General features: G+C 37.1%; 2 protein-coding genes across 3 annotated transcripts in view; both read left to right on the top strand.

Moving 5' to 3' along the window:
• LOC126853429 (transmembrane protein 132E) overlaps positions 1–27,224 on the top strand; it is a 101,510-nt gene that overhangs the window by 51,608 nt on the left and 22,678 nt on the right. For both annotated transcript variants that reach the window (XM_050599156.1, XM_050599157.1), the window contains exons 2-3: positions 17,619–18,783; positions 26,983–27,126. In XM_050599156.1, the coding sequence (XP_050455113.1) occupies positions 17,619–18,783; positions 26,983–27,126 (1,309 nt within the window). The remainder of the gene's footprint in view (positions 1–17,618; positions 18,784–26,982; positions 27,127–27,224) is intronic.
• On the top strand, positions 11,583–15,639 carry LOC126853496 (phospholipase A2-like). Its single transcript, XM_050599310.1, has 4 exons — positions 11,583–12,296; positions 13,001–13,160; positions 14,624–14,776; positions 15,375–15,639. Exons 1-4 carry the CDS (start codon positions 12,149–12,151, stop codon positions 15,514–15,516), a joined length of 603 nt encoding a protein of 200 aa, XP_050455267.1. The 5' UTR covers positions 11,583–12,148; the 3' UTR covers positions 15,517–15,639.

The raw sequence follows: 27,224 nt of genomic DNA, 5'->3' as shown, positions 1-27,224 counted from the left end.
TTATGTGTCTCTGATGTACCGGCTATCGCGACGCTTATTACTCTTCGTATATGAAATCAGATCCCTCTCTCCCCCTCTGCCATTAAGCTTCGTTCAATGGACGATTGATGTCCCGGCGACGATGTCATGCCAAGGCCATTCCCGAAGGACGGCGAAATTGCTTCCGTTCCCTATTCGAGCTCTCCCGCAGCCTCCCGAAATTCATGCTGCAACGGAGCGGATCGCGAATAACGTGGTTTTTCGCGATGCCAACTGCGGCCGGCGATCGATCGATTGAAAACTATTCGGGGGATTATTCGCTGCAAGATGTACGACAGAGGGAGATGCATGTACCGGGTGTATTGTAAGAGAGAAAGAGAGAGGCAGAATGAAAGGGCAAATCGTTTGGCGGAAAATTTGCTTTCAATTTTTCCGCAATAAGACTGATTATATCTGCTATTGATTACAGTTTTTTTTTTAATCGATATCGTTTTCAAATAATACCGATAACTGTCAACATCCATTCAAGAGAAGATATTTAGATTTTTAATTTTTTTTTTTTATATAATGAAAGTTTTCTATTATCAATTTTTTTATTTTATTAAAAATACAGATGGAGGATAATTGAATAATTGTAGTTTTATTGTAAGATTAATTTTCTTAATCGTGTCTGAAATAATATCGTTTTATTCTTAAAGAAATCTAGCCTTGATGATTTTTCTACATGAAAATAATTAAAACAAAAGATTTTTAATTTTCATATATATATATACTAAATTTTTAAATTTATTTATTTTAATTCACATTCAATGTGTGCTGTTGAAATTAATATTTTATTAAAGTGTATAATACGCGTTGAATTATTTATCTGTATTGTTAAAATCTTTAATTCATAGATGAGGATTTATCTTATTCGGGAAAGGAAGAAAGGCATTTTTACGTTGGAAAACATGGGTAGCGAGACTTGAGCTGAATACGAACGTTTCATTTATGCATCGCGACAAAAGCGATAGAGGCCGTATCGAGAAACGTGTATATGTGCCGATGTATGGATAATAGAATCGTGGGTCGCAATAATGTGAGGGAGGAATGGGGTCGGATCGATCATTGATTCTGACGGTGGAGGAGACTGGCGATGGCGATAGGACGTTCGATTTCTAGAGAGAGCCGTCGATCTCTGTTGTTTGCCCAATACCATTTGTATTCCATTGAGAGTGTCGGCGTATTGGTCTTATTGTTCCAGGCAATTCACCGTGCTTTCATCACGTTTATAAAAATATTGACTGCTGTACGTTCATTGAGACCATGCCATGTGGATGTGATTGTAAACGCGTATATATTTCTAGCTAGACAATTATACGTGCAAATTGTGCGTGATTAGCTTGTGCTTCCGGTCTTATGGAATTTTCATTTTCAAAATTCATCGTTCGAACTTGCGTGCTGTAGCACTTTTATAATCTACAGATTTTTTCGCATCTTCATTCCGAAATGATTCGATTTTTTTAATCTTGTATTATCTAATATTTAAATTTTTCCAGAAATAATTTTATATATATATAAAATTATTTTATATATATATATATATATATATATTATATATATATTATAATAATATTATTATAATATATTATTATATATTATAATAATATATATTATAATATATATATATATATATATATATATATATATATATATATATATATATATAATAATTTTATATATATTTTATATATATTTTATATATAAGCAGTTTTTGTTTCTTTCTAATTGATAAATAATGCATTTCCTATAGTTTTACATTTTCTATATATGACGATATTTCTCGTTAATGAAACTTATTTCGAAGTATTGGAAATAGCTTTTAGCCATAAATAATAATATTTGGATTATAGGAAAATTTTGGAAATTGAGCTTTTATTATTTTCATATGGCACTCATCTCTTAATATTGAAATTTTTAAACGTGACATATATATGACGATAAAAGCTTCTATTTGTAAAAGTGTTATTTGCATTAAAAAGACATGCTTCATTAAAAATAACGGAAACGATTATTGCCGCGAGGCGAACTTGTTGCAAATATTTTGTCACGCATAAAATTGTTACAAAGTTTAAAAGGTAGATAGGTGCCGATAGGTGTAAATATATCGTAATTTTAGCAAATTGACTGAAATTGAACGAATAGATATTAAAATCGACATGTGAGTCAAATAACCGGGCGGTTATTTAAATTTTAAAAAGGTCGACGTGCACACCTCTCGTAAAATGAAGTACGTTTTCAATGTTTCATCGTTCGTGGTTATTGCAGTTTGAGTTTGCAGTTGAAGTGTTAAATTCCCTGCGGAGGACTTTGGCGGGACTTTCCGCGAACTATATAGGGAGGCTTTGGATTATGACACAAAATTTATATGAAAGAGGTAGCTTATTAGATTACTCGTTACCTCCCTCGGAGATACATTACTCGTGTTTAAATAAATCTTTATTTCATTGTTTTAATTTTTATTTTTCAAGATTTGCGCTGAACAATAGCTATTAACAATAAGATAATACGATTTATTACAACAATCTAAGAATCAATGAGAATAAAGAAATAAGCCTCACACTTACAGTATTACTAACGCTTTATGAGACATAATTTTTCCATTTGTTCAAAATTTTTTTAATATTTTATGCATATTTTTTTAAATATTTTTTACACGAAAAATTTTATATACAAACAAGTAAATATATGATGGAAAATTTTGTTTTTTTTTTTTTGAGCTATAAAAATATCGCTGTTTGAAACTTGTATATTCCGGGATCTCCTTGAAGTTTTGCAAGATATTGTCTCTCGAAATATCTATCAAAGTGGAATTGACGGATGGCTCCGCGAATGAATCGAATCGCTCGATATCTAGTCGCGTTTCGTTCGTCTCTTGTCACTTGCGCTTGTCTCGGCCTTCACTCTCGTTCTTCCGCCCCGTGCGCGAAATGTCAGATCCGCAGACCGAGCGGATTTACTGCGCCCAACAAATAAATATACCGTCGACGTTCCCGCACATTCTCAAGCTCTACGCGAAGGCGGCCATTCGTACGCAACCGTACGATCTTTTGCGATGGACCGCCGCGTATTTCCGCGCTTTGGCGAACGGCGAGGTGCCTCCGGTGAAGGTACGGTTCATTTTTGTGCAAACACATCGGCTCCCGTTTGGCTCAGTCAGAGCTTCGATTTCTTTTTCTCTCTTCTTTCTCTCTCACATTTCTTGTCTTATCTTTCTTCCAATCTATTATTCATCGTGCGCAATTTTGTATTATAAGAAATACTTGTCCTTGAAAAATCAATATAAAGGGATTTTAAATTTTTGAAAAATTATGCTTGTGACGTCATATGTGTCACGTTCAAAAATTTTAATATTGAGTGCCACCTAAAAATAATAAAAATTCAATTTTAATCCTATAATCGAGATATCATTATTTAAAGATTCACAATATTTTGGAAGAAATTCGATATTGTATTAAAGATATCGTATTATGATAAATAAAAAATATAAAACTTGAGGAAATATATTATTTAATAATTAAAAGGAAAAGATATCTCTCGAGGAACTTATATAGACAATAATCGATATTTATTAAAAAAAGATATTTCTCTGAAATTATTTTCGGAAAAATCTCAATATCAGATAATGCAAGATTTCATCATCAGGAAAATCTAATCATTTCGAAACAAAAATTCAGCTTACGCTCGCTAATATAGCGAGGAATTTTTTATAATATTTCGTACAATATGTTTATAATTACTTAACAACTTTCTTTTTTTTATTTCTTCCCTCAGTGTTTCGCTTCATCTTTTCCGTTTATTTATTTTAAGTTTGAGCAAAGAGGTAAGCGTATTGGAAAATATATTTCTAAAAATACATTACTTGCGCAAAAATTAATCAACATTCCACGCGTGCCGATCGACCTATATTACATTGCTTGAGTATTCAGAATTATGATATTATTCATGAGAGAAGTATAAGTATAAGGTACATTCATCTCGAGAGTTCTTCCATTCATGTTCCTCGAGAACGGATGTCTGTAATTATAAGTTCGCGTAATTCTGGTTGGATGAAGTAACAACATTAAAGAGAAGTTACAAACCGGTGGAGCTTACGATCTTTTTCTCTTATCCGAGTAATCGATTAATTAAAAGTTGTAATCTGTTTCGTTCGCGGATATGTGCATTTTAAGAATTAAATAAAATTGAGGAAAATTAAATTCCATTAGAGCCGAATTAATAAATTTAAACATTTCATACAATATTTTGCGCGCAAACAATTTCCCCTCGTAATTATATTAATATATAATATGGTTCTCTTTATTAATATCCATTTATCATTATTCATGCGTTACCGATAAATTTGCAGACTCTTCATACAACGCGATTTAATGAAATATAATTGTTGCATCAGTTAACGAAATTCAACGGCCAATCAAGTTCTTTATAGCGTTATTATTGATATTATTGTTATTTTTTAATGCGGAAATTTATTTTCGATATATTAAATTTCTTCCATCAGAGCGTTTCTCAATTTTGTTTTAATATTATTATTATTATTATTATTATTATATTACAAACTTATAATTTTGTCATTATTATTTCTTTATTAATTAAGAATCTTACTTATATATTCTATAAAAGTATGTGTGTGAGAAAAGTGTCTTGTTCAAAGGTTTACTAGTTTAGTTTTAACGGATAACGCTATTCTGTCTTTGTTTCAAAGCATATTTCGCCTGATTGATATTAAATATTAAATAATTCCTTAATTACTCCATGGCTTTAATGTTGACAGATGCGAAATTGGTTCGAATTCTGTTAAATTACACATCGCTGAAGATGAAGCTACGCATTCCCTCGTGAAACATCCTATGTATGTCACTACGTACAAACTCTCTCTCTCTCTCTCTCTCTCTCTCTCTCTCTCTCTCTCTCTCGCTCTTTCTCTTTCTCTCGCTCTCATCACATTCATGCATTTTACCGATTAATTTAATTACAGCGAGCATAATCTAATTTGTAACTGTTACTGCAACACGCGCGCGCCGTTATTGTTGTTGTTATCACCGATGACTGGAATTCCTCACTTATCTGTGATATATCGCGTTACCGCGACAGCTGACACGCGATACCTGATTATGAGCGCGATATTTCCGGCGTACGTGTGTGCTCACCTAGATAGAAGACGGTGAGCGAACGAGGGAGGGAGGGAGGGTTCGCGCTCCGCGAGAAATACAAATATCAGCGTAATCCGCATCCCTTTTTCCCGTGGCAGAGCGAGATGGTTCCATGGAAATGCCGGGCGACAAGCGGCATTTCTATAGCTTGCGGCGTAAACCGGTTTGTAACGTCTCCGTACGCGTACGGGGGAGGGGGGGGGGAGTGTATACACATAACGCGCGCCCAGGGGGCATTATCGATGGACCGGACACGGCCATCGCAAGGTTATCAGGCAACTGGTTACTGACCGCGAACAACCCCGAATGGCCGACGATATTGTCCTACAGGCCAGACTGGAGTATCCGCCCTTTACCCACCCCACTGGCATCACGCCCGGCTACCTGAAGACCCTACTCAATAGATACGGTCGCGCGGACAAGGTCTGCTTGAGAGCCCTCGTGCAGGATTGGCACGGGTTGGATTTACCCGAGACGAGCCTCTATCAGCTTTTCATAGTGGCTGGTTTATTACCGGATAAGGAGTACTGTGATTTTTATCGATTCCTCGCGGTCGCCTGTGGATTTTTAGGAAGTGTAAGTTAAATTCTGTCATTCGGAGGAATGCAATATTTTTTTTTATCGCCCGTGATAATCTGATATCAGAATTTCTATCGGGCGCTGACAGGATCTTTTTTCTTTTTACAAATTTTTTCAAATACTTACAGTATTTGTAAAGATTGAAAAGGATGTTTCTTTTTTTAATTTCTTTTTTAATTTATTACGATATGAGTAACAAGATATAGACTGATTCTTTATAATGGTTAAAAGAATTGAGTTATGTCGGTGCATGATGTGATATAGCGGAAATTGGAAACGAAAAAAAACAATATTATTGACTCACATGTCACTGCTGAAAATTCACATTGTGTGCAGAACGAGCAAAACATGAGATGGCCGTAATTTAGTTGGTTAAATTCCATCCGTATAATGGATGGACAGCTGTCAATTTCTAGATTTTTAAAAACGAATCTAATGATGGAAGAGCCATTAACAATAGTGAAAACAAATCAGAATCATCAAGTCGAGTGAAAGGATGCAGTAACGTATCGCTATATGATATTGATGTGCGATCGATACGTATCTTTCTTTCTTCCTTTTATTTTCAATTCCTAATGAAAAATATGAAATAAAAAATATTTCAATGGAAATAGAGATAACAAACGTTCGAGCGAAAATATTTGCCTGAATTTTTTATCTTTCCTGTATGTTTGTCAACAAATATGATTTTAAATCTAGCAAAAAAAGAAAATTTATTTAAAAAAAAAATGCATAAAAAAGATGTACAAAATATTTTGATTTAGATGTACTCGGAATTTTAAACGAAAATACGTGGAAAAGAGATGGAATTCTTTTACATGATTTGAGAGCAGACACTCTGTTAACACACAAGTATCTTCTTTCCAGATTCTCGTACATCTTATATAATTAAGCAGGGAGGTAAACGCCATTAATCTCGCGGTTTGTAATTTACGTCCGCTTCAGAATTTGCTGGAGACGATGATATACGTTTGCGAGTTACTGACGTACGAGCCGGAAGGCGGCTCAGCCATGATACCTCTGAGGATTTTCTTGGATCTCTACAGATATCTGGCGAATCTCGATTGCAGCGGCGAGCGGCGGCCCTGTTGCGAACGCGTTTCCTCGAGCGACGAGGAGTCGTCCGACTCGGGATCGTCGTCCGAGACGAGCGATTCGTCCGAGACGAGCGATTCGTGCGAGACGACGATATCTTGCGGCTGCGAAATGACAGCGGCGGAAAAAAAGGTATCGCGAGGCGTTTCTTCGTGTTAAATAAAATATCGGCTCGGTTCTTTCGTTTAGTGATTTTTTTCCCCTCGCATCATTGGCTCGCTCGAAATAATCGCCCTTCGCCCGCGCGGTTAATGAGATTTCTCTCGGAATAACCCCATTATCGCTATCCCTTATCAGAGAATTTGCGTTCGTAATGCGAACGTAATCGTAGTGTGAAAATTGATTCCGTGAAAATGTATCTTTTAAAACTGCCGGAAAATGAGCGAGATTCGGGATTTCCATTTAATTTTTATTCAGCGGAAATGTCGAGTGGGCGGGCAGTAACTTGTCAAACTATAATTACGGCCGATGATTCACGTTTAATTTGCATATTACGTCGTGTACGAGGATATTACATCGTTACTTTTAGAAACAATTAAAATATATATATATATATATATATATATATATATATATATATATATATTGTTGAGATGAATAGACTTCGACTTATGATACACAGCGTGTGGCTCTGAACAAATTTGACATTTATTTATAACTTATACATAGTAGAGCGATTTTATACGTAAGCAGCAGATATAGAGCGTGCTTTAAGCGAACGGGGCGCATTGTAATTTTCGAGGCTATAATTGCGATAAAGTGATATAACCGCCTTTCTAAAGGGAACAATGCTGCAGCGGACGGTTTATATATTTGCATATTTTATAATAATTTAATAATTGCAAAGCGCATTTCTACGTTGGGTGCACGTTTAAAAAGAAAAGTTGCAACATTTTATTTCTTACGATACAATTTTACCTCTCTATTAATAATTCTAACTCTTAATGTTGAGATAATTGATTAAAATTAACATAAAAACTAACGTGTTAATTATTGTCTATTTCGACGTACAAACGTCAAATTAATGCTATAAAATATGAAAAAATATTAAAACGCTGTACATGGAAGTTAAAATTGGAAAATTACAAGCGAGGAATAAAATTGGATAAATTTTGCCAATAAGCTTGCGTATGCGCGCAATAAGCTGCTTTCGTCATACAACATCCACGTTATATCTACTGCTAACTACTTCTCGTTACAAGCAGCGTTGCATATTTTATATGCGCATTTGCGCTTCTACTCGGTTTTCGTAGCGAGCGAAAATTAACCGGTTCATGTAGATTACAGGAAATACGTATTAACGAAACAAACTTTGTCTAACTCTGTACGAAAATGACTAAAAAATTTCTTAATCAAACGCATTGCGATCGCGAATTTTTGGCGCTAATGTAGGAAGGGATTATAATGTCGCGTATAAAATAGAAAAATGCATTTAATTGAATATTGAACGTGGGTGAAGATACGTGAGACTTTTTAATGTCGGTGTCCTGTTATCGAGATTGCATCATAAATCGGAATGGATAATCTCTCACGTGGAGAAGACGTTTCTCTTGATTTTATTGGACGCGTATTCGTATTCAATCAAACACGTGTCAGGAGGAGGCGAGCATCACCGATGAGGATGTTTGCGGAGAAGAGCTTGGTGAAAAGCGAGCTGTGGAAAGCCTCGAGATCCTGAAGGATCACGAAGATGACCCGAAGCAATCCGACGTCGACACAGTGTCGTCGGCGGGACAGTATGTCGCCGACGATAAAACCGAAATTGAGATCGAATCGATTGATCGTCAGCTCTCTCAAGGTGGGAGTAACAAGGTACGCTTGCCGAGACACGCGAACGTTACATGCCGGGAGAACGATCAGTCACATTGAATTTTGCGATCGGTACGATTGCGTCGTAAAATTTTACAGAATCTCCCATTCGCACCTTTATCGCCGTCTGAAAGGTGAACTTTGATTTTGACGAGCTACCTTTTTTCTAACGTCAGTTGAAAGAACGTAGCTTTTTAATATTTTCAATACTAGAATATATTGAAAAAAAAAAAAAAATCAGAAATTTTTCCAATTTTTTTTAGGAATTATTTATTTATTTCGGTTATTTATTCATTATCAAAGAGAGAAAGAATTTAATGATTTTATTCAGGGTGTTTCATCTCTTGAGAGAAACATGGAAAATCTAAAATTCGTAGAGATTTTCTTTGTGCCTAGAAAAATCAGATAATTTTCATGGGGGTTTATATCGGGACTCGAGTAATTTTTTCAAAAATTCTTCCTTTGATAATTTAGCTCTTGTATTATAAATAATCGCCGGCTCGGATCAATTCTGTTTTTACAATATATTATCCATTTTTGAGTAGACACCCTGATTTACTATTTTACACCGTATATGAATTTTTAATCGCGAGTGAAAGAAACGGCTAAACGTTTGTTTAGTCAACGATTGAGAACGTCGAGAATCCTGGCTCTTCGATCATCGAGCATTACGACGATACTCACGAGGGCCTCTACTCGTCGCGCGACCTCTACGACGCACATGAGACGATGGATGATGCATTTGACTTGGACGAGGATGAGCAGAAGATCGTAGGGGAAGCGACCGAGGAGACGGCTTCGGGCGAGAGCTCGTCAAAAGGGAGCAAGCCGCGGCTCGACAAAGCAGAAGTCTCAGTCTGCTGCCAGATGCCACCGCCGCCCGATCCGCTGAAAGAGTTCCTGAAGAGAATGCAGGCGGAGGTGGAGGCGGGTCGTCTGCAAACAATCTTCCGGGTATCTGGAATCGGTCCGCCGATATCGAGCGAGCGTGTAACGGCTGTTGGAATCTGGTTGGCAGACTGCGCTCGTCGTCAGGAGGGTCTGGTCGGGCCGCGAAATATCCGTCACTTTCTCTGCCCGAATCTCGATGACATCTCGGAGTGCGTTTGCACGTAACCAATATAAAATGCATTTCGCTTCTGTCAAAACGGTTTTTAGTCCGCGAAAAGAAATCTTGACAACATTCGTTCAAATGAGGATTAGATTCGTGAGAGAAAAAGATTGGTAAGCTTTATGAAATATTATATTTCATGGTCGCTGAATAATCGTTAATTCTTTATTATTCCAGTATACATAGGCAGAAATGCAATTATTGTAATTGTATATTGAAGTAATAAATTAATTTCGATGCATTCTATACACAGATCTGCAGTGATTACACGTGCAAATTTACTTGCATCCTATTGTACTCTATGATTATTCAATGTCATGTCTATAGTATCATTGTTTTCGATTTATATTCATATTCGGTTGTAATTTAACGTGTGGAATAATATTTGTCTAATGACAGCTGTCGTTATTGTAATAAATCTAATTCTCTGACGATAGAAGAATTTAAACGAGATTTTTTTTTTTAATCCATGTTAACTTGCAATGTTTGACAACTTTCAGGACTTAGTTACCCATTTCATGTCACGTACACGAGGAAAGTACATAAGTACTCGGCGAGCAAGAAGTGCACATAAAAATTTATCTCCTCCGCTCTAACAGCAGAAATGATCGATATTCTTTGAGAGCACGTGTTCGTCGTTTTCCGTAACTGCCTATCCCATTGTGCGTTTTGTCGATTGGCCGACCACACCGCATCGACAACATCTCGGTAATCGATTATTGATCGGGTTATTATTGGTATCACAGTTGCACAATATTGACGTATGCCGGTCAGCTCGAGGGTTTCATAGCCGACTCGTCCACCCTCTCGCCCTCCTCTCCATCTTCATCTGGGATCTACTTTGATACCGTCTATTACAATCCGTTATTAGAACAAACAGTGTACGCGACGTTGAAGCGCGCGCATTATTGAATCTGCCACATTTTACTTTAAGAGGGATATAAATGAAGATCGACACTCTCTCGCGGCTTCGATCATACGGCAAAAGAATCGAAGTCACGGCTTTTGTAGACAAAGAATAGAGAGCGGCGAGCCTTACAAATGAGAGAGTCCATTCAAATGGACGCCCGAAATCGCGTTTCACCCTGAAAGGTCGTGCTATTTCGAAAATCTCTATTATTCGTGCAACGCGAGAAAAATCGTCTCTCATTTGTGGCGAAAATAAATTTTTCAAATTTTCTCGCTGATCCCACGATCGTATGAAATTCAGAGTTTCCACTGAAAATTTCTGCCCGCGGTCATTCGCAGGCTTGCGGTCGGTTCTATCAGCGGTGAAATAAATCCTAGATTGGCATTCGTCTCTTCGAATAACTAGATCGTGCCCTTGAATTTTTCATCCGGATATCGTATGTCTACTAGAAAGATTTTTTCATCTACATTGTAAATATAACAGCTAATAATATCTAACTTCGCAGTTGGATGACATATACTTTCTTTCTTTTTAATACAGGATGTCTATTTTCTAGAAGAATTGGTAGAAAATTTGGAATTTTTTTTTTGTACCTGGAAAATTAGAGAATTTTCGTGAAATTTTATTGGAATTCTGGAATTTTTTTGAAACATTTTTTCTTTGATAATTTTGCTCTTATATTGTAAGCAGTTCGCCGAATTATAAATTACGTGTGTTTAAAATATATATCTATCTCGATTTATTGTATATTTAATATCTTAATAAAATATTGAATATACTTTTTATTTTAAATTTTTAGTGATAAAAAATGAAAATGCTATGTAAATGAAAAATATTTATCTTACGAAAATTATTTGATTTTTTTTTAGCACATTCGAAAATTTAACACTTGAAACATAAATGGCTTTGTATTTTTTTTCTTCGTATAAGTGAAAAATATGAAAAATCACATAGAATAAAAAAACTTATTTTAGCAAATTGCATTAAAAAATATCTTGAAATATATTCTCCTTATACTTGAAATTTTGAAGGGAAACATTTCGAAAATCAGGGATCTTTTTTACAAAATTTAAATAGACATTCTAATACACACTCGCCATCGTTAAATTCATTCCTATCATTCGGAAAAACTCGGTTCACTTTTTCATCGCGCTAAATTAGTCCGCAAACCGGCAGCGTCTTCTTTTCGCGACGCGTTACGTCGCATCTGTTACGATAATCAATGGGGACCCTCGATAACTCTCATTTCGAAAAGCCCCTCAGTGGCGTTATCTCGGCGTAGATTAATTCCGTCGCAGGAAACGCAAACGTTATCCGACGCATTAACCGCCTCTTTCGTACGCCGGGCGTAACTCGCGCGATTAGATGGCTTAGAAATGAAATGGAGCGCAGGGACAGTGGTCCTCTTTATATGCATATATAAGGGGGGGGCTTTTTCCACCTTCGCTAAAACGACAGTAGAATCCCGTCGCAATGACTTTAACCATCGCGTTGCTTTCCGTGCTTTTGTTATTCTCTTTGGCCCGGAATGTTCGCGGATGGCACATTGCGTTTCCAAACGACAGCGAGATCTTTAACAATGATCTCCGCGAAACGTCTCAGCCAGCTTTTATATTTCCAGGTAGGATTTATTAAAACGACATATTTTTGTGTGCGAATACAGTCGTTATAATGTAGTGCAGGTATGTAGGTATAATTTATTTGAAGGGAAAAAATTATAATTGTTATATGTATACGTACATATATGTATATCTTTCTGATATACACATATCTCTGATTCTTGCAATCAATAATTATGACGTCAGGAACGAGAAATTTACGTGATAATTATTCTTACAACATATAAGTCGAGATAAAATATAATTCAGACCATATTTGTGTTTAATAAAATAGATTTACAAAGCCGAGATGTTTTTTTTTTTTTTTTTTTTAATAAAATATATTATAAAATTGAATTAACTCTTCTAACAAAAATATCCATTTTTATTGAAAAAATTTAAGACAAATTTGGCATATTTTTTCAATTTTTTTTTTTACGCAGATAATATTTAAAAACAGTAATAAAATTCAAAAAGATTCATTTACTTCAACATACGGAATATACAAAGAGATTTGTGTAATTTTTCACTTTGACGTCATAATTCAACACATATAGCTGCACAAATAATTCAAAAAAATCATCGTAATCGTGAAAGAGTGACTCCATTCTACAAAGTGAAGTCGGTGCGCGTTCGGTAAAAAGCAATTGTAGAAAATTTTTCGCTCCCTCCAGCTTAATTAATCAAGTGGCCACGAGCTTTATCATTCGTTTGAATATTTCATTAGGGACAAAATGGTGCGGCAGTGGCAATATCGCGAACGACCCGGACGATCTTGGAGTATTCGCAATGACTGATGCATGCTGCCGTGAACATGACAATTGCAAAGATACAATCGAATCGATGCAGACTAAATACGGTCTGACCAATATCGCTTTCTACACAAGGTGAATCTCCTAAATTAGAACAGTATAAATCCTTCAATTTTTTTTTATCAGAAGGATATATCACGGATTAACGTCTCTTAGAATATTCTATGTTAAACGATTTTTAATAGTATTTTATTCTATTTTTATTCACAAGATAAATATCCGATTTGAAAGAATTAAAGTTTAACGATATATTTTCGAGTATATAGTATGTTGGCTTAGTTTTATATTATTTCATTTTTTTTTTTTTTTGCAAAAGCATTAACTTTATTAAAGATTCAATTTTATTTTCAATACTATTCTCTAAGGATAAAAATAATGGAAGGACGTATTCGAATATGTAGATAGAGCGTAGATAAATTGGAAAGACTTAAAAATGAAAGGAGAAAATGAAAATTGAATATTCTGGCTTCTTTTTTATTTGTGAACGAAATTGACGATTATTTGCCGTCTTCGCGTACTATTGCGTGTCATTTCGAAAAACATGCTGAGAGATTTGCTAGCAATTACAAAAGAAAGTCAATGAACTAGTTTGCTATAGCACGTCTGTTGAGCGAGTTTCACGCAACTGGTGCAGTTTACCAAGTTTCGTGCGTGTCTTGCTATAGTTATGGCTGACGTTTGATGTTGATATATGACGTTGTGCATTATCACAAACTCAGTATATTAATTATATAGGGGTGCAATTTTCTCTTGTGTGATATATATAACAATATGGAAAAACATAATGTTTTTAAAAGCTTATACTCTACGATACATTAAAAGTACACATCGTAAAATTTAGAGAATTTAAAGCAATTGCATTCGATATTAAAATATTAGCGTGGAATATAAATTTATCATCAAAATATCATATGACGTATGCGCTGAAAAAAAAAATATTTTATGATAAAAAAATATTTTGTGGCTGGGGAGGGACTTTAACGGACGAGAAAATTATTATGATAAGTTTGAAATATCGTATTCATCGGGTACATTTTTATTAATTAACATTCGAGGATTGAAAATAAAATGGAAGATTTATAATGGAAGAAGAACAAGAATTCTAAGCTACGTAATTTATAAAGTTACATTTTGAGCACACGATTTGGCGAATTAAATTATTTCGATCTCGCTCGGTCTATCCTTCAATTATTTGACGCAACAATTTTTATTAATTAACATTCGAGGATTGAAAATAAAATGGAAGATTTATAATGAAAGAAGAGTTCTAAGCTACGTAATTTATAAAGTTACATTTCGAGCACACGATTTGGCGAATTAAATTATTTCGATCTCGCTCGGTCTATCCTTCAATTATTTGACGCAACATACTTTTATTATTTCATTCGCTCGTTAGTCTGAAGAATTTCTTACAAACGTCAGCGCATTTTCGCGATACAGTGTGGTGAGGATAATTTCAAATTGAAATGAAGCGCTGTACGCGGTCGCTTTTTTATAGCAAGTAATCTGATGAAGCGTCGTAAAATGTATGAAATCAGGCTACACTGCTCGTGCGACGAGAGGTTCTACGACTGTCTCCATAGCTCGGAGGAACTCGTTAGCGCGAAGGTCGGCTTCCTCTACTTCAGCGTGTTAGACACGAAGTGCTTCCGCGAAGACTACCCCATCGTTGGCTACAAACGGCATTCACTGTGAGTCGTAAGCGTATTAAAGCGACACGTAGCAGAGAGTCGGCGTTCGACTTTCAAATGGGTCAGGCACTCGAGAGAATTTATCGATCCTCTCGCAATCCTATTTAATAACGTACACACGGCTTCAATTTTCCACGCATCACGCGATCGTGGTATTTATATATAGCCGCATTATCGCTTGCGTGTATTTCAATGAACGGTATGGTACGTTTTTTTCTGTTTACATTTTTATTTATGTCAATCGCGCGTGGATTAAAATTATTATGTCGAAATTTTTTTTTTTTTTTAAGCAATTTTTCAAACTATAAATATTTCCTGATAATTATTTTTTTAATCATATTTTTATACGCATTGAGAATTATATGCGATATTTTTCACTCGAATTTACCTCTGTAATTCAATAGTTAAGTATTTATATATTATCTCCTCTCGCGACACACTGTATATTGTGGCGATTCTTTAACGCAATTCTTGAGAATGTAAGATTATTTGGAACATCGTAATCGATCGAGTGTGATCCGAAAACCACGGGTTTATTTCAAAAGTCGCGAGCATTGGAAAGTAAAAAAAAAATGATGCGCTAACGATCTCTTGGCAGCATTCCTAGACGCTGTGTGGAGTACGAGCTGGACGAGAGCCAACCGAAGATGTATCAGTGGTTCGACGTACCTACGTATTTCCAAAACGACCAGCAGGCGACGATGATGAGCCGTCATATTCGATCACTCGCGGTCCGATAGAGAAGTCTATTCTTACGGGATGGATGGAATGTTGGAGGAAATGCCACACGCGTATACGGAATCGTGCGAATTATCTCCGCTCGATCATATGTCAACGAAGTTAAATAAACGTCAATAAAATAACTTTAACGACCGTCTCTCTTTCCCGCTATCTTTTTTTCATCCCGCTTTAATGCGCGTCGCTTTCGCGGACGCATGTAGTACACGAAGAATACGGAATTATAGGGCGAGCGATCCACGAAAGTGGAAATTGCGAGGATTAAATACGCCAATCCACTGCGAATCGTGAAAATATTTCATTTTTATGGTTTGATACATTCGTATGTAGCAAACGGCAGAGCTATATAAAGTATACACACAGGTCAAGTTGAAATATTTAATAAAAATAAAAAAAAAATATTTAGCGAAAATATTTATAAAAAAAATATCGTCGCGCACGCGAAAAAAAAACAGACATCCGATACGTTTGAAATTGACAAATAACATTTTCCGCTACGAATATCATCGTAATATTATTATTTCTATCTACCTTGCTGCATTCGGCCGGCTGCACAATGTAGCGGCAATAAGTTCCTGTTGGAAACCTCACTAAATCATTTCGCTGTAATCGCCTGTTATCGTATCAGAAAAACAGAAGCTGAAATAGAGGCTAAGTTAGCACGCGGAAGAAGCGAGAGGGTTGGTCCTCCATGGGGGTGCCAAGAGGCGGGAGATAAGCGATGAGGGTCGAATCGAGGGGCTCGCTTCTCTCTCTCTCTGTCTCTCCCTCCTTCTCTCTTTCTCCTCTCGCTTTTCCAAGGATTTCCCCTCCTCCCCATTTTACGCGGGGCCGATGCGGGCAGCTGGCGCTTACTCCGGGATTTGCTCCGGAAATTTATGTTCGGATGGAGCGCAGCCGCCATCCTTCCTCCTCCTTCCACCCCCTTCCTGCCCTTTCTGCCACACCGATTTACAACTTCTCCTCCACTCACCTGGGCCAACTTTCGGACGCGCGTAAGCGCGCGCCAACTTTCTCGGCGACTCCATTCTTCGTCGTGTACCATCGATGCGATAGGAAAAATTGTCGACTTTTTTTTGCGACTTTGGGCGACGATGATTTATCGCCGAGGAAGTCGCGAGCGTTTATTGTCGTTGCGGGTCGCGTCGAGGTGCGATGTAGATCCGACACTAATAATGTAAGAAAATATGAGATGTGAGACATTGGCGGTGTTTAAAATGGGTGAGCTATAAAGGAAGGAGAAGGAAGGAAGGACACGGGATAACGGATAAGCAGTTATTATTTGGGTGTCGGAAAAATATTACAAAATTCCAGGAATATTTTGTTTGAAAATTGCATCGAGAAGATATTTATCCGATATATTAAATTAAAGCATTTCGTACATTATAGGGTATTTAATTAATATTGTAATTTTTATTCTTCTTGCTTCCATTTTCCAATTAATTTATTACAAACATATAATTTTTATCCTTGCGGATTCAAACGCTTGAAATTAATTTCAGAGATAAAATTCTTTTATTATATTTATTAAAAAATCAGAGATGTTTTTTTAAAAATATTTTAGACCTTTTCACGTGTTCATCTGATTAGATACAAATCTATTCTATTCAACAACATTGATAACAAATTGCCTTTATTTTAATTTAGAATCAAGAGATTTGCTGGTGAGAAATATAATATATAGGACGCTTTATGTTAAGCCTGGTTTAGCCACTTATAAATAAAAAGAGCAGGGATTTAAACTAATACAATTAAGGTAACTTTAAATCTCTCTCTTTCTCTCCTTTCTTTTTCTTTCTCTCTCTCTCTCTCTCTCTTTCCAATTTTCTCCCATGGATGTTACAAATAAAAAAATATACTTTATATCAATAAGATAATATTTAAGAATTTTTACACAAATAAATATAAAGATTATCTTTTCGTGTGTTTAAAATATATGTAAATAAGATTGAAATGCCGAAGAAAGTCTTTATATGATACGTGCGATTTATCAGCATTGAGATGTTACGCATCAACATACATCTAATTGTAAATGGAATAATTCGAACACAATCGTCAAGTCAAAACTCGCATCTGACCTCATTATTTCTATTTTTATCTTTAGACGTGGCGGCGTCAGTGGAGGTTCACTTCGAGAATAAGGATGGCGGATTCTTCCTGAAGCACACGCAGCGACAATATTATCCGGCCCGCGGCATATCAGACACCGTCCCGGCGCTGTCAACAAGCTCGTCGAGCAACAACAACAACAATAATAATAACAACAATGCGGCGAGCGCGGTACCATCGCCGCCGCCGGGCTCCGTCCTCTCGATCGACAAGTTCACCGTCTTCCAGACGAGCGAGCCGGTGTCGGTGCGGGCCACGTACGGGCCCTTCAGCACCAAGCAGACCGTGCCGGCGCGTTACATAGTTCCCGATCCGCTGGACGCGTTACCGGCACCGGAAACGCGACGCAATCTCACGGCGGCGACGATCCTGGACGCGCAGGAACTCGGCGCCCGTCACTTGGACATGTCGGCCCATCTGGTGGGCAACAGCGTGCCGCGCGACTCGCCCGTGCTCAGGGTGCTGTTCCACGCCGGCAGCGAGACCGGGGGTAGGCGTCAGGTGCTGATGGCGCGCCATCAGCGGGTCTGCGTGGTCCTGCACGCCAGTCTGGCCAGTCCGTCGCGCAGCAACGCGGGCAGAATCAGCAATGGACGCGGATATTCTTCTTCCTCGTCCTCCTCCTCTTCATCCTCCTCTTCTTCATCCTCATCTACATCTTCCGCGCTGACGGCCGCCTGCAGCCCCGACGGCGAAAACGGCGTGTGCCTCGCGCAAATCACCATACCGGCGGATTGGTGGGCGCCGTTGCCGCCGCCCGATGCCTCCGGTCGTGTCAAGGTCGCCAAGAGTCTGCCGCGATTGATCCAGGTCGCTTACTCCGTCCTAGAACCGCGTACGGAGGAAGGTGGTGGCGGCGGCGGCGGCGGCGGCGGCGGCAGCGGCGGCGGCGGTCTCGCCGGTGACGGCGGCGGCGGCGGCTCGGTCGACGGATCGGGTTTCTGCAGGCCCAGGGTGCAGATTCAACCCGTCACTCCTTTGGGTCAAGTGCCGCTGGCGCCGAACAGGGCGGATTACAAGGAGCTAAGAGCGGACGACATGCTTACGCTGCTAGTACCGCACGGGCCGCTCTATCCGAGATCCAGACTACACGTCCCGGCGTTTTTGCATCCTGCCAAAATAATGGACCCGCGGCAGTTAATCGTCGCTGTTATCCTGAGGTAGGTAACTGTGCGAGTTTTATGTGTATCTTTTGAGAAGACGATGTACGGATAGAATAGCTAGAATAAAAAGTGAAGCGATTTGTTTAGTTTGCTCGCCTTAATCTCACTTCTAATTATATTAGAAACACATCGAGAAGCTTATAAATTTTTCTAAATAATTATTGATGAGATTCAACATAAATCCATGATTAATTGGCCTCCATCACCACCAAAAAGACGGTTATGATGTCCGATTTAATCGCTTCCGGAGACGATTATATGCAAGAGACGCAACGTCGTCATTCATCACTTTGTGCATCAACTTTTTTTTCCACCGCGTGTATTTGGCGAGGAACGTTTTATATCCCCGCTCTATCGTTCCTTCTCTCTTTCTCTCGCGGTCGGAAAGTGAGTCGGTAGCGTCCCCTCGGCAGGAGTTGAAAGATCTCCTAATTGGATGAATTGTCAAGTAAGCCGGTGGGCAAAGTTACAAGCTCGTCTGTTGTTAGTAAGCACTTGAAAGTTCCGCGACGCGGAATGCAGGGGAAGGAAGATACACTTGAGCGTGGACTAGCAGCGAGTCCGCGTGAGAAAACGTGTCGTTGGCTCTTTAAAAGAATGCGACCTGTACTCGTCGGAGATGCCTCTCTGCCGTTTCGATAACGATAGCGTCGTAGAACGCTTGCACTTTACAAGCTAAGATAAGCGGAATAATGACGAAATGATAAACTTACAGCGGGCTATGAGAACCGCGCAAAATCGCTTAATAATAAAAGACTCTTCGCATCGGCTCTCCATACAATCGCGCATAGTAAAACTTAAATAATTAACTAGATTAATTAAACTGACGTTGTACATGCATATTATAGATATCGCGAGATATCCTTTTTCAGCGATTCAAAAATAGAATTTTGAAGAGAATTTTAATTTGCGCGTTATATACTTTTTTTTGTGAATTTATAATATATTGTTGGATTGAAATATATATATATATATATATATATATATATATATATATATATATATTTCGAGATAGAGAAATATGGCTTGTTTAAAATTTATAAACTCGCAAACATAACGAGTTTTAAAACGAGTTTCTACATGGTTAAATATGGTATAAATTATTTAACTCGCTCTATTATAGTATGCTCGCTGTATGAATTTTTAAAGGATCAAATCGATTATTAAATCTTTATAAATAACGCTTATCTCATAAATATTTTGTCATATTTTTTGGCGACAATTCCGTAAACTATTTCGCTATTTTTATGGCTACTACGCCATCAGCATTAAATCAAAATTTGTTGTATATTTTCGAAATATTATTCGCGCAATTTTGTATTTTGCATCCAAATCGCCATGTAGTATGACCCGTTTGGATGATGAGATAACGCGTAAAATAAACGGAATCAATAGTTGCATTCGTTGGACGGAGGTCGCAGGTTATCGAGATTATCTTCTCAATTTCTACATTCAGAAGCGATTTTAAAACATAAATGCTTGTTTACATGTGCAGGAATCTGCGTAGCCGAACATAGTCTTGTCGTTCCGCCGCTTTATGCGAATTAAAAAAATACGGTCGTACATTTTTATGAAAGCTGAGACTTATATAGATAAAGATAAATTTCGATCTCCTTTCTTTCTTTTTTTTTTTTTTTTTAATCATGTCATGCATATAATGCTAATAGTTCTCGTAATATGGGAAAAATTTGGCGCGCGTTTTCTATTACATAAATTATTTTAATTAGGAACGTTTTTATGCAAATATCTTTTACAAATATTTTATATGACAAATAAAAAGTTTATTATTTTTCAATTTTTACTCGCACTCTTTTGTTTTAAAAAAAACATTTTAAATTATTAGTACAGCTATCTAATTAAGAAAATATTTATGTTCTAATAAGGGAAAAAAATCAAATATTACAATTATAATATATTCTTTCTATTCACACATTGCTCTTTTATTTAATGTAATTCTCCAAATTTGGAAAGAAGAGAAAGGATACGCTCGTTCGAATCTCTCGTAAATACTTTAAACGCGAACTACCCCGTATAAAAGCCGTCGGGGAAAAAACTCGTTCGAGGGAAGGCGAGCGAAAATTTCTTCACGCGTTAAAGAGCTTGCTAAGGGCTAATCGCAGCCCTTGTCCGTGTCGAGGTCCGGGCTTTATGCCGCTTTTTATGTCTCGCAACCTTAATCTAAGGCTCTTAGCCAGCCGCGTTAAACTGTAGATTTTCTACGAGCCCGCCTCTCGTAAACCGCACTGTTCCGGCCATGAGTCACCTCCTCGGCATTGCATCGTTCCCGGTTATCGCGCATTTTCTTGCAATCGCAGGTATCGAAAATTAAGGATACATTTTTTTTTTTTTCGATGAAGAAAAATGTTTTGGATTTTTCTCCACGACTATGACAGAGTCGTCAATATTTACATATCAAGTATCGAGAGACACGATCGGCATTTATAATCCCAAAATCACTTGCAAAAATCGATCTTATATTCAGGGTGTCTATCTCTTGAAAAAATATAAAAACATCTGGATTTCTCAGGTATTTGTTTTGTATCTGGAAAAATCAAGGAATTCTCATGGAATTTTTGAAAAAATGTTCCCTCTTTGATAATTGCACACATGTATTTATCTCTGTTTATGTATTTAATATCTTGTAACAAAATATTGAATAAGCATTACGCAATTTTTAATGTGATAATATTATGCAAGTGGAAAATGTTGATCTTAGGAAAATTATTCTTGCCAGTACATTTATAAATCTAGCTTTTGAGACTTAAGAGGCTTTGTTTATTTTTCTTCCATATGAATAAAAAAACGCATGCGATAGAAAAAAATTATCTTAGTATCATCAAAAAAAATCTCTAAAATATTTATCTGCAATTTTGAACAAAAATATCTGGAAGATATTCTCACGAGATTTATATAGATACTGTGTAAAAAAATTTTTAAATTTCAGAAAACTTTTATCGCGCGATACGTGCAGATTTGCAAGTGATTTTATGCATACATGCCATCGCGAATATCGATCGGCCAAAAAAACACGCAGGGAAGGGGCTGAGAGGGAGGGATCGGCGACGATCATTGAATAAACGGGTAGCTACATTTGGAGCGACATTTGGTCATTTGTCAACGTGAGAGAGCATACATACGTGTTTGTAGATTCGAGGTCGCTCTCCGGATAGCGCGCATTCCTCGTCGCTTCGCACATCGCTGATTTGTATGTAAATGCGAGATAGGCTCGCGGAAATAACTTGATCTGGAACTTGTAATTGGTTTGCCCGGCCGTTTAACGATGACCGATATTCATCATCCATTTCGCGTTGTCTTTCTCTACTAGTTTTCATCTTCTTATCTCATAGATCATCACTTGCCACCGGTAAGTGCTAATCAAAAATATCTCGGCTATTAGATTTAATTTTTATTGTTAATAAATAAGAAATGGATACAAATTTAATAGAATTGTGCGAGAAAATGTAAATAAATAAATAACGAAAAAATTACAAAGGATGTGTAAGGAATAATACCATTAATTTGTATATAATATCTCGTTTATATTTCTTAATCAAAAATATGTATAAAAATTATAATATGTATAAAGGGCCGCTGTTTTCATTGCTTTCGTCACAATAAATTTTCATTCAGCACTTTGTCATCTGATTCGCGCAATACATTGATGTTTTTAGGTCTTTGAGTTTTTGTCACGCGCAGTTTAACTCTCAACTTAAATGCAGATTATTTAATTAAACTTCCGTATCCGAAGTTAGCGAAACGATTAAGATCGGAGATATGTAAATGAATTGTCGAAAGAGAGAAAGCGAGTTGCTGCGCAGAGAGACGCCAGCAATTACAGCTTCTTTTTGTACACTTAAATTGCCCGAGACACGGAGAGAATACAACTGGAGTTTCTTCCCATTGTCAGATATATGGAACACGCGCATATCTCCTCGCCGCTATGTGGTGGTGCGATATTGTCGGGAATAAAGTTAACACGTTTCCGTGTATGTGTGTATGTGTGTGTGTGTGTGTGTGTGTATGCGCCGCAGCGTGCACATCGCCATACGTTATGCAACATCTGACGCCGGCGGAATTTTGAAGCGAAGCGAAGAGATCCTAGATAACTTGACAGTTTGCGGCCGATTAATCTGAAACTTTGCTGAAGAAGCGAGCGGAATGCGCGCACAGGCGCATACACGTGTAATAATAACGTGACGAAAAGAGGAGAGGATGTTTCCTTCGCTTATAAATGAACCTTTGTACCTCGACCGAAGCGTGCGCTACCGAAAATCGTGTCCCCCTCTTAATGTAGGATATCATCCGCAGAAGCGGACGACAAATCAGAAAATCTCGCCCTCGCCCTCGAGGCGACATTTCGCCTTGGGAATATTTTATGCCGTCGTCTCTTGGAAACGTCGTTTCCGCGCTTTGAATTCCTCCTACGATCCCCCGCATGTGATGCGGGGATTACGACGACGCGTATAAGCTGAGGAAAAAAGATACGCTTTCTCTCTCTCTCTCTCTCTCTCTCACACACACACACGCACACACACTCTCTCTAGGTGATAAGGGCAAAGGGTGAAGGCTCATCCTACTATCGTTTTCGAGGCAAATTGAGTTATTATTATGGAGAGCGTCCGATGGATGACATCCTTAAATAAGAATTAGTCGGCCGCTTCTTCGACTCGGCAAATACGCCGAAGTGACGTCGAAGAGGCAATATCCTGTCTCGGAAAATATATACGTCCCGAATTTCTTTCTCGGTGGACTTTTCCGCTTGCCGCGAGATCCGCTTACGGTCGCACTCTCGCGCGCGCTTGAAAATCCTCGTTGAATTAAGAATGACCTCGAGACCGAGATACATACGGAGTCGTGAGCTTAAGGGCATGCACGTTGACACGTCAGTAACAGGGTATATCGTGAATAAATTATTACGGACTCTCGTAGCGTAATCTACGATACTCTCTTTCGATTCCGTATATATATATATATATATATATATATATATATATATATATATATATATATATTCAATATATTCAATATTTGAATATATATATTCAATATATATATTCAAAATTATCAATATTAAAAAAAAAATATATATATATATTTTTTTTTAATATTGATAAATTTGAACTCTGAATAATACGTAACTTTATATTCTATTATGTCAAGGAGAGAATTATGCTGTAGAATAATTACGCTTCTCTTCGATAAAACTGAAGCACCGCTTGGGTCGATGTCGAAGCAGTCGTTGCGCAAAAAGAAAAAAAAAAAAAAATACGAGAATAAAATCGAAGTGTTTAAATGATAAGAATGATAATCAGACGCGTATTATTCGTTTTACAGCTCGGATAATCTGACCCAAAGGGGACCCGAGGTCGGATTATCGGTTTCGCTATATCGCGGCAATTGCAACGTCTGATTTGTTGCCGCAAACGCTCGAGCACGACATCACGATGAATAATCTGTGCATTGCCGGCGTCAGATAGACGTGCTTTCTTCCGTCGCGATTTCCTCTCTTCTCCCACACCGCCATATATGATAGCGACCTTGCGACTCGGTCACGTAACTAGGGCGTGAGTATGCAAGCGTTCGGGAACGAAGAAGGCGGCCTCTTCTTTTCGCGGCTCGCGCGAGCGAGTCGATGATGAGGAAAACGTGACGCGCGAGAGACGGATCTTATTCGTCCGCGGAATAAATCCCGACGAAGACAAACGACGCCAATGTCGTCGAATTTCCGTGGCAATACGTGCGTAGCCGTCCGTGACTCGTCTCCCTCGGTTGTGAATTTTTGAGAAATCTACGCGAGAATCTCGAGATGGAAAGGAATGTCACGCGCAGCTATCTGTCAAGCGCATACCGTTTTATGATTATGCCAAGCGTCCCAGATTCTATTTTCATTTCATCAAATCGCTGTTCCTTTGGCCAATTTTCAGATGATCTTTCTTTATATGGAAATATCCTTGTGTAACAGTTTCGAAATAGATATCATTAAGTATACTTGGAATTTTCTCCGAATTCAAAGATATGATGTTACTTTTTTATCTTTCTCTTTCTTTCCTCAGTCATCGATAAACGCTTAAAGATGGCTGGATTTTGGCTGTTACAATAATAGCAAAATACTGTGAAAATTAAAAAAAAAAAAAGAAAGAAAAAAAATTTCTTATATTTATACTCTTTGAAAAATCAAATAAATCAATCCGGATTATAAAAAAAAAATTAAAGTATCCCAATATGATTTTTAACGTCTTAAAAGAAAATAGTTGTAATTAATATTTTTCCTAATTTATGACAAAAACTTTTGATCGTGAATACTCCCTGAAATCAACTCCAAGAAACAAAGAAAAATTAGTAATTTGTAGAAAGAAAAAGAGAGAAAGATATTACTTTTCTACAATTTTTAGTAAATATCTTTTAACATGATACATATGTCAAAACACATCTTTAATCTTGCTATAAAATATCATATTTATTCTAAAAAAATTATTGATTTTATTAGAATTTAATTTGGTAATTATTGTATTATTTTACAATAAATTTGCTCCGAAAGACTCGATACAATATGATATAATAAGAAGTGCATTATTATAGACGCCTCTTTAATTAAAATCCGACTCTTAAGCGATTGCCGCATCGGAATGTACGCGACATTGCGTTGATAATAATGGGCGTGGTGTATTATTGCGATGACAGCCGAGATACTCGAAGCATGAAGATGCCATACATGAAGGCCCCTCGAACAGGTCCGATCGAACGGAAAACCAATACGAACAACTTTGCCGAAGATAACTGACGAGATGGAGAAAGAACATAATAGGACATAATACTCTCCAGAATGCAGAAAGAAGTTGACTTTATCGCGAGCTTTTATTCGTATTTCATCTATTTTCTTGTCTCCTCGATCGCGTGCATCGCGTGGTAAAAGTATAAGTGATGATATAAATAAAAATAAAGATTGTTTCCGAATCGAAAGGTTTATTTTTTTTTCTTCTCTTTTGTTATTTTTATCATTAATATCAATAATTAAGAATTCTCAAACACACAAGTGACATCGAAGGGAAATAAAAAGTTTTCTTTATTGATTTTTTTTATTTTTTCACCTTCACAAAATTTTGTATAAACAATTCTTTCGCGATGTTGCAAATTGTTTGATTACTATATACTTGAAAAGATAAATGTTTTTACTTTGTTGCCTGTATCTAGAAACTTATATAAATATTAGTTATTGATTTATAGCTCGCAAAAAAAAAATGCTACTTATTATTTTTGACTTTTGTAAATTCAAGGACTACATAAGCACTTGAGGATATTGTTAGAACTACATGGATGGCAAAGAAGGAAACAAGGATCCTTGTTCCCTTCTTCGTGAAGGACTATATATGCTCATTCATTTTTAATAACAAGAGAACGTGGCTAATAATACGGTAGATGAAAGAAACGCGAGTCGCGATCGATATGACGTGATATGAGTAATGAAAGTAGCACGCGAGTCGAGTACCCGTATAAGTTTTCGTTAAAAAGAAACAGTTCTAAAACTTTATACGTGACTTGTATAATATTCCAAGCGTATACTCTTCTTTCTTTCTTTTCTTTTTTTTTTCTTTTATTTTATTTCTTGCTTTTTTCCTCTCGATTGTACTCGATAATCTATCACTTTTAACGCGCGAGTCTTCCTACTTCAGTTCTTAAACAACTGTGCGTTAATTTCGGAATATCTGGAAGCTCCTCATGTATTGGTTTATTGATTGCAAATTAATTATGTTGTAAGGCTCTAAAACTTGAGATTGTCGCAATTGTCGTGCATGATGTGATTAATATAAAACGCGTTTCCATTTTTGATTTTTGAAATTTTATAAGGATTTTTAGATAATTTTTTCCCTCTCTTTTTTTTTCTTGTGAAATCAAATGGATATATTGATTAATTAATATCAAGATTCAATGTATATTCCTACGAAATAGCCAATTATACGTACAGATAGTTAATTAACGAATCGTTCGGAATGATCTTTTTTTAAATTAACGAATAAGAGCGTGTGTGTGTGTGTCTATTCATCTTGATGGAGAATAATGCATTAATTAAATTTTTTTAAAGGATATCTTACACACGAACACATCTCTCATTCTTTCCATTCATTCAATATTACTTCAAAATGTAACGAAATGTAACTTGAATTTACGCTACAATTACGAATATTTCGTGTGTTTCAGAATGAGAGTCAAGTCCGGGGTGAAAATCCTGGATGCCTCGTCCAGCAGTCCAGATTGGATTGTCCAGAGCGATGTAAACGCGAAAAACACGGCCGCTACGTTTACAGCACGGCGCAAGGAGACGACATCGCGTGTAATAAGCACGTAAGTACACCTCACATATCTTTGAAAAATTGGCAACAATCATTTTTCGATCGTGAATGTTGATTATTAAAATAAGACGCGTGTTTGGCGTTAAGATA

This window comes from Cataglyphis hispanica, chromosome 12 (assembly GCF_021464435.1).
Source record: "Cataglyphis hispanica isolate Lineage 1 chromosome 12, ULB_Chis1_1.0, whole genome shotgun sequence".
In the NCBI taxonomy this organism is placed as follows: domain Eukaryota; kingdom Metazoa; phylum Arthropoda; class Insecta; order Hymenoptera; family Formicidae; genus Cataglyphis; species Cataglyphis hispanica.
Note: the sequence above shows the minus strand (reverse complement) of the source record. Positions and strands in the feature narration are given on the sequence as shown.

Bases quoted from the DNA above. Each gene is read 5' to 3' on its own strand.
- LOC126853496 (XM_050599310.1), top strand. From the start codon at position 12,149: ATGACTTTAACCATCGCGTTGCTTTCCGTGCTTTTGTTATTCTCTTTG. The intron at 12,297-13,000 runs GTAGGATTTATT...ATATTTCATTAG, and splicing joins GCCAGCTTTTATATTTCCAG to GGACAAAATGGTGCGGCAGT. The intron at 13,161-14,623 runs GTGAATCTCCTA...GTATGAAATCAG, and splicing joins AATATCGCTTTCTACACAAG to GCTACACTGCTCGTGCGACG.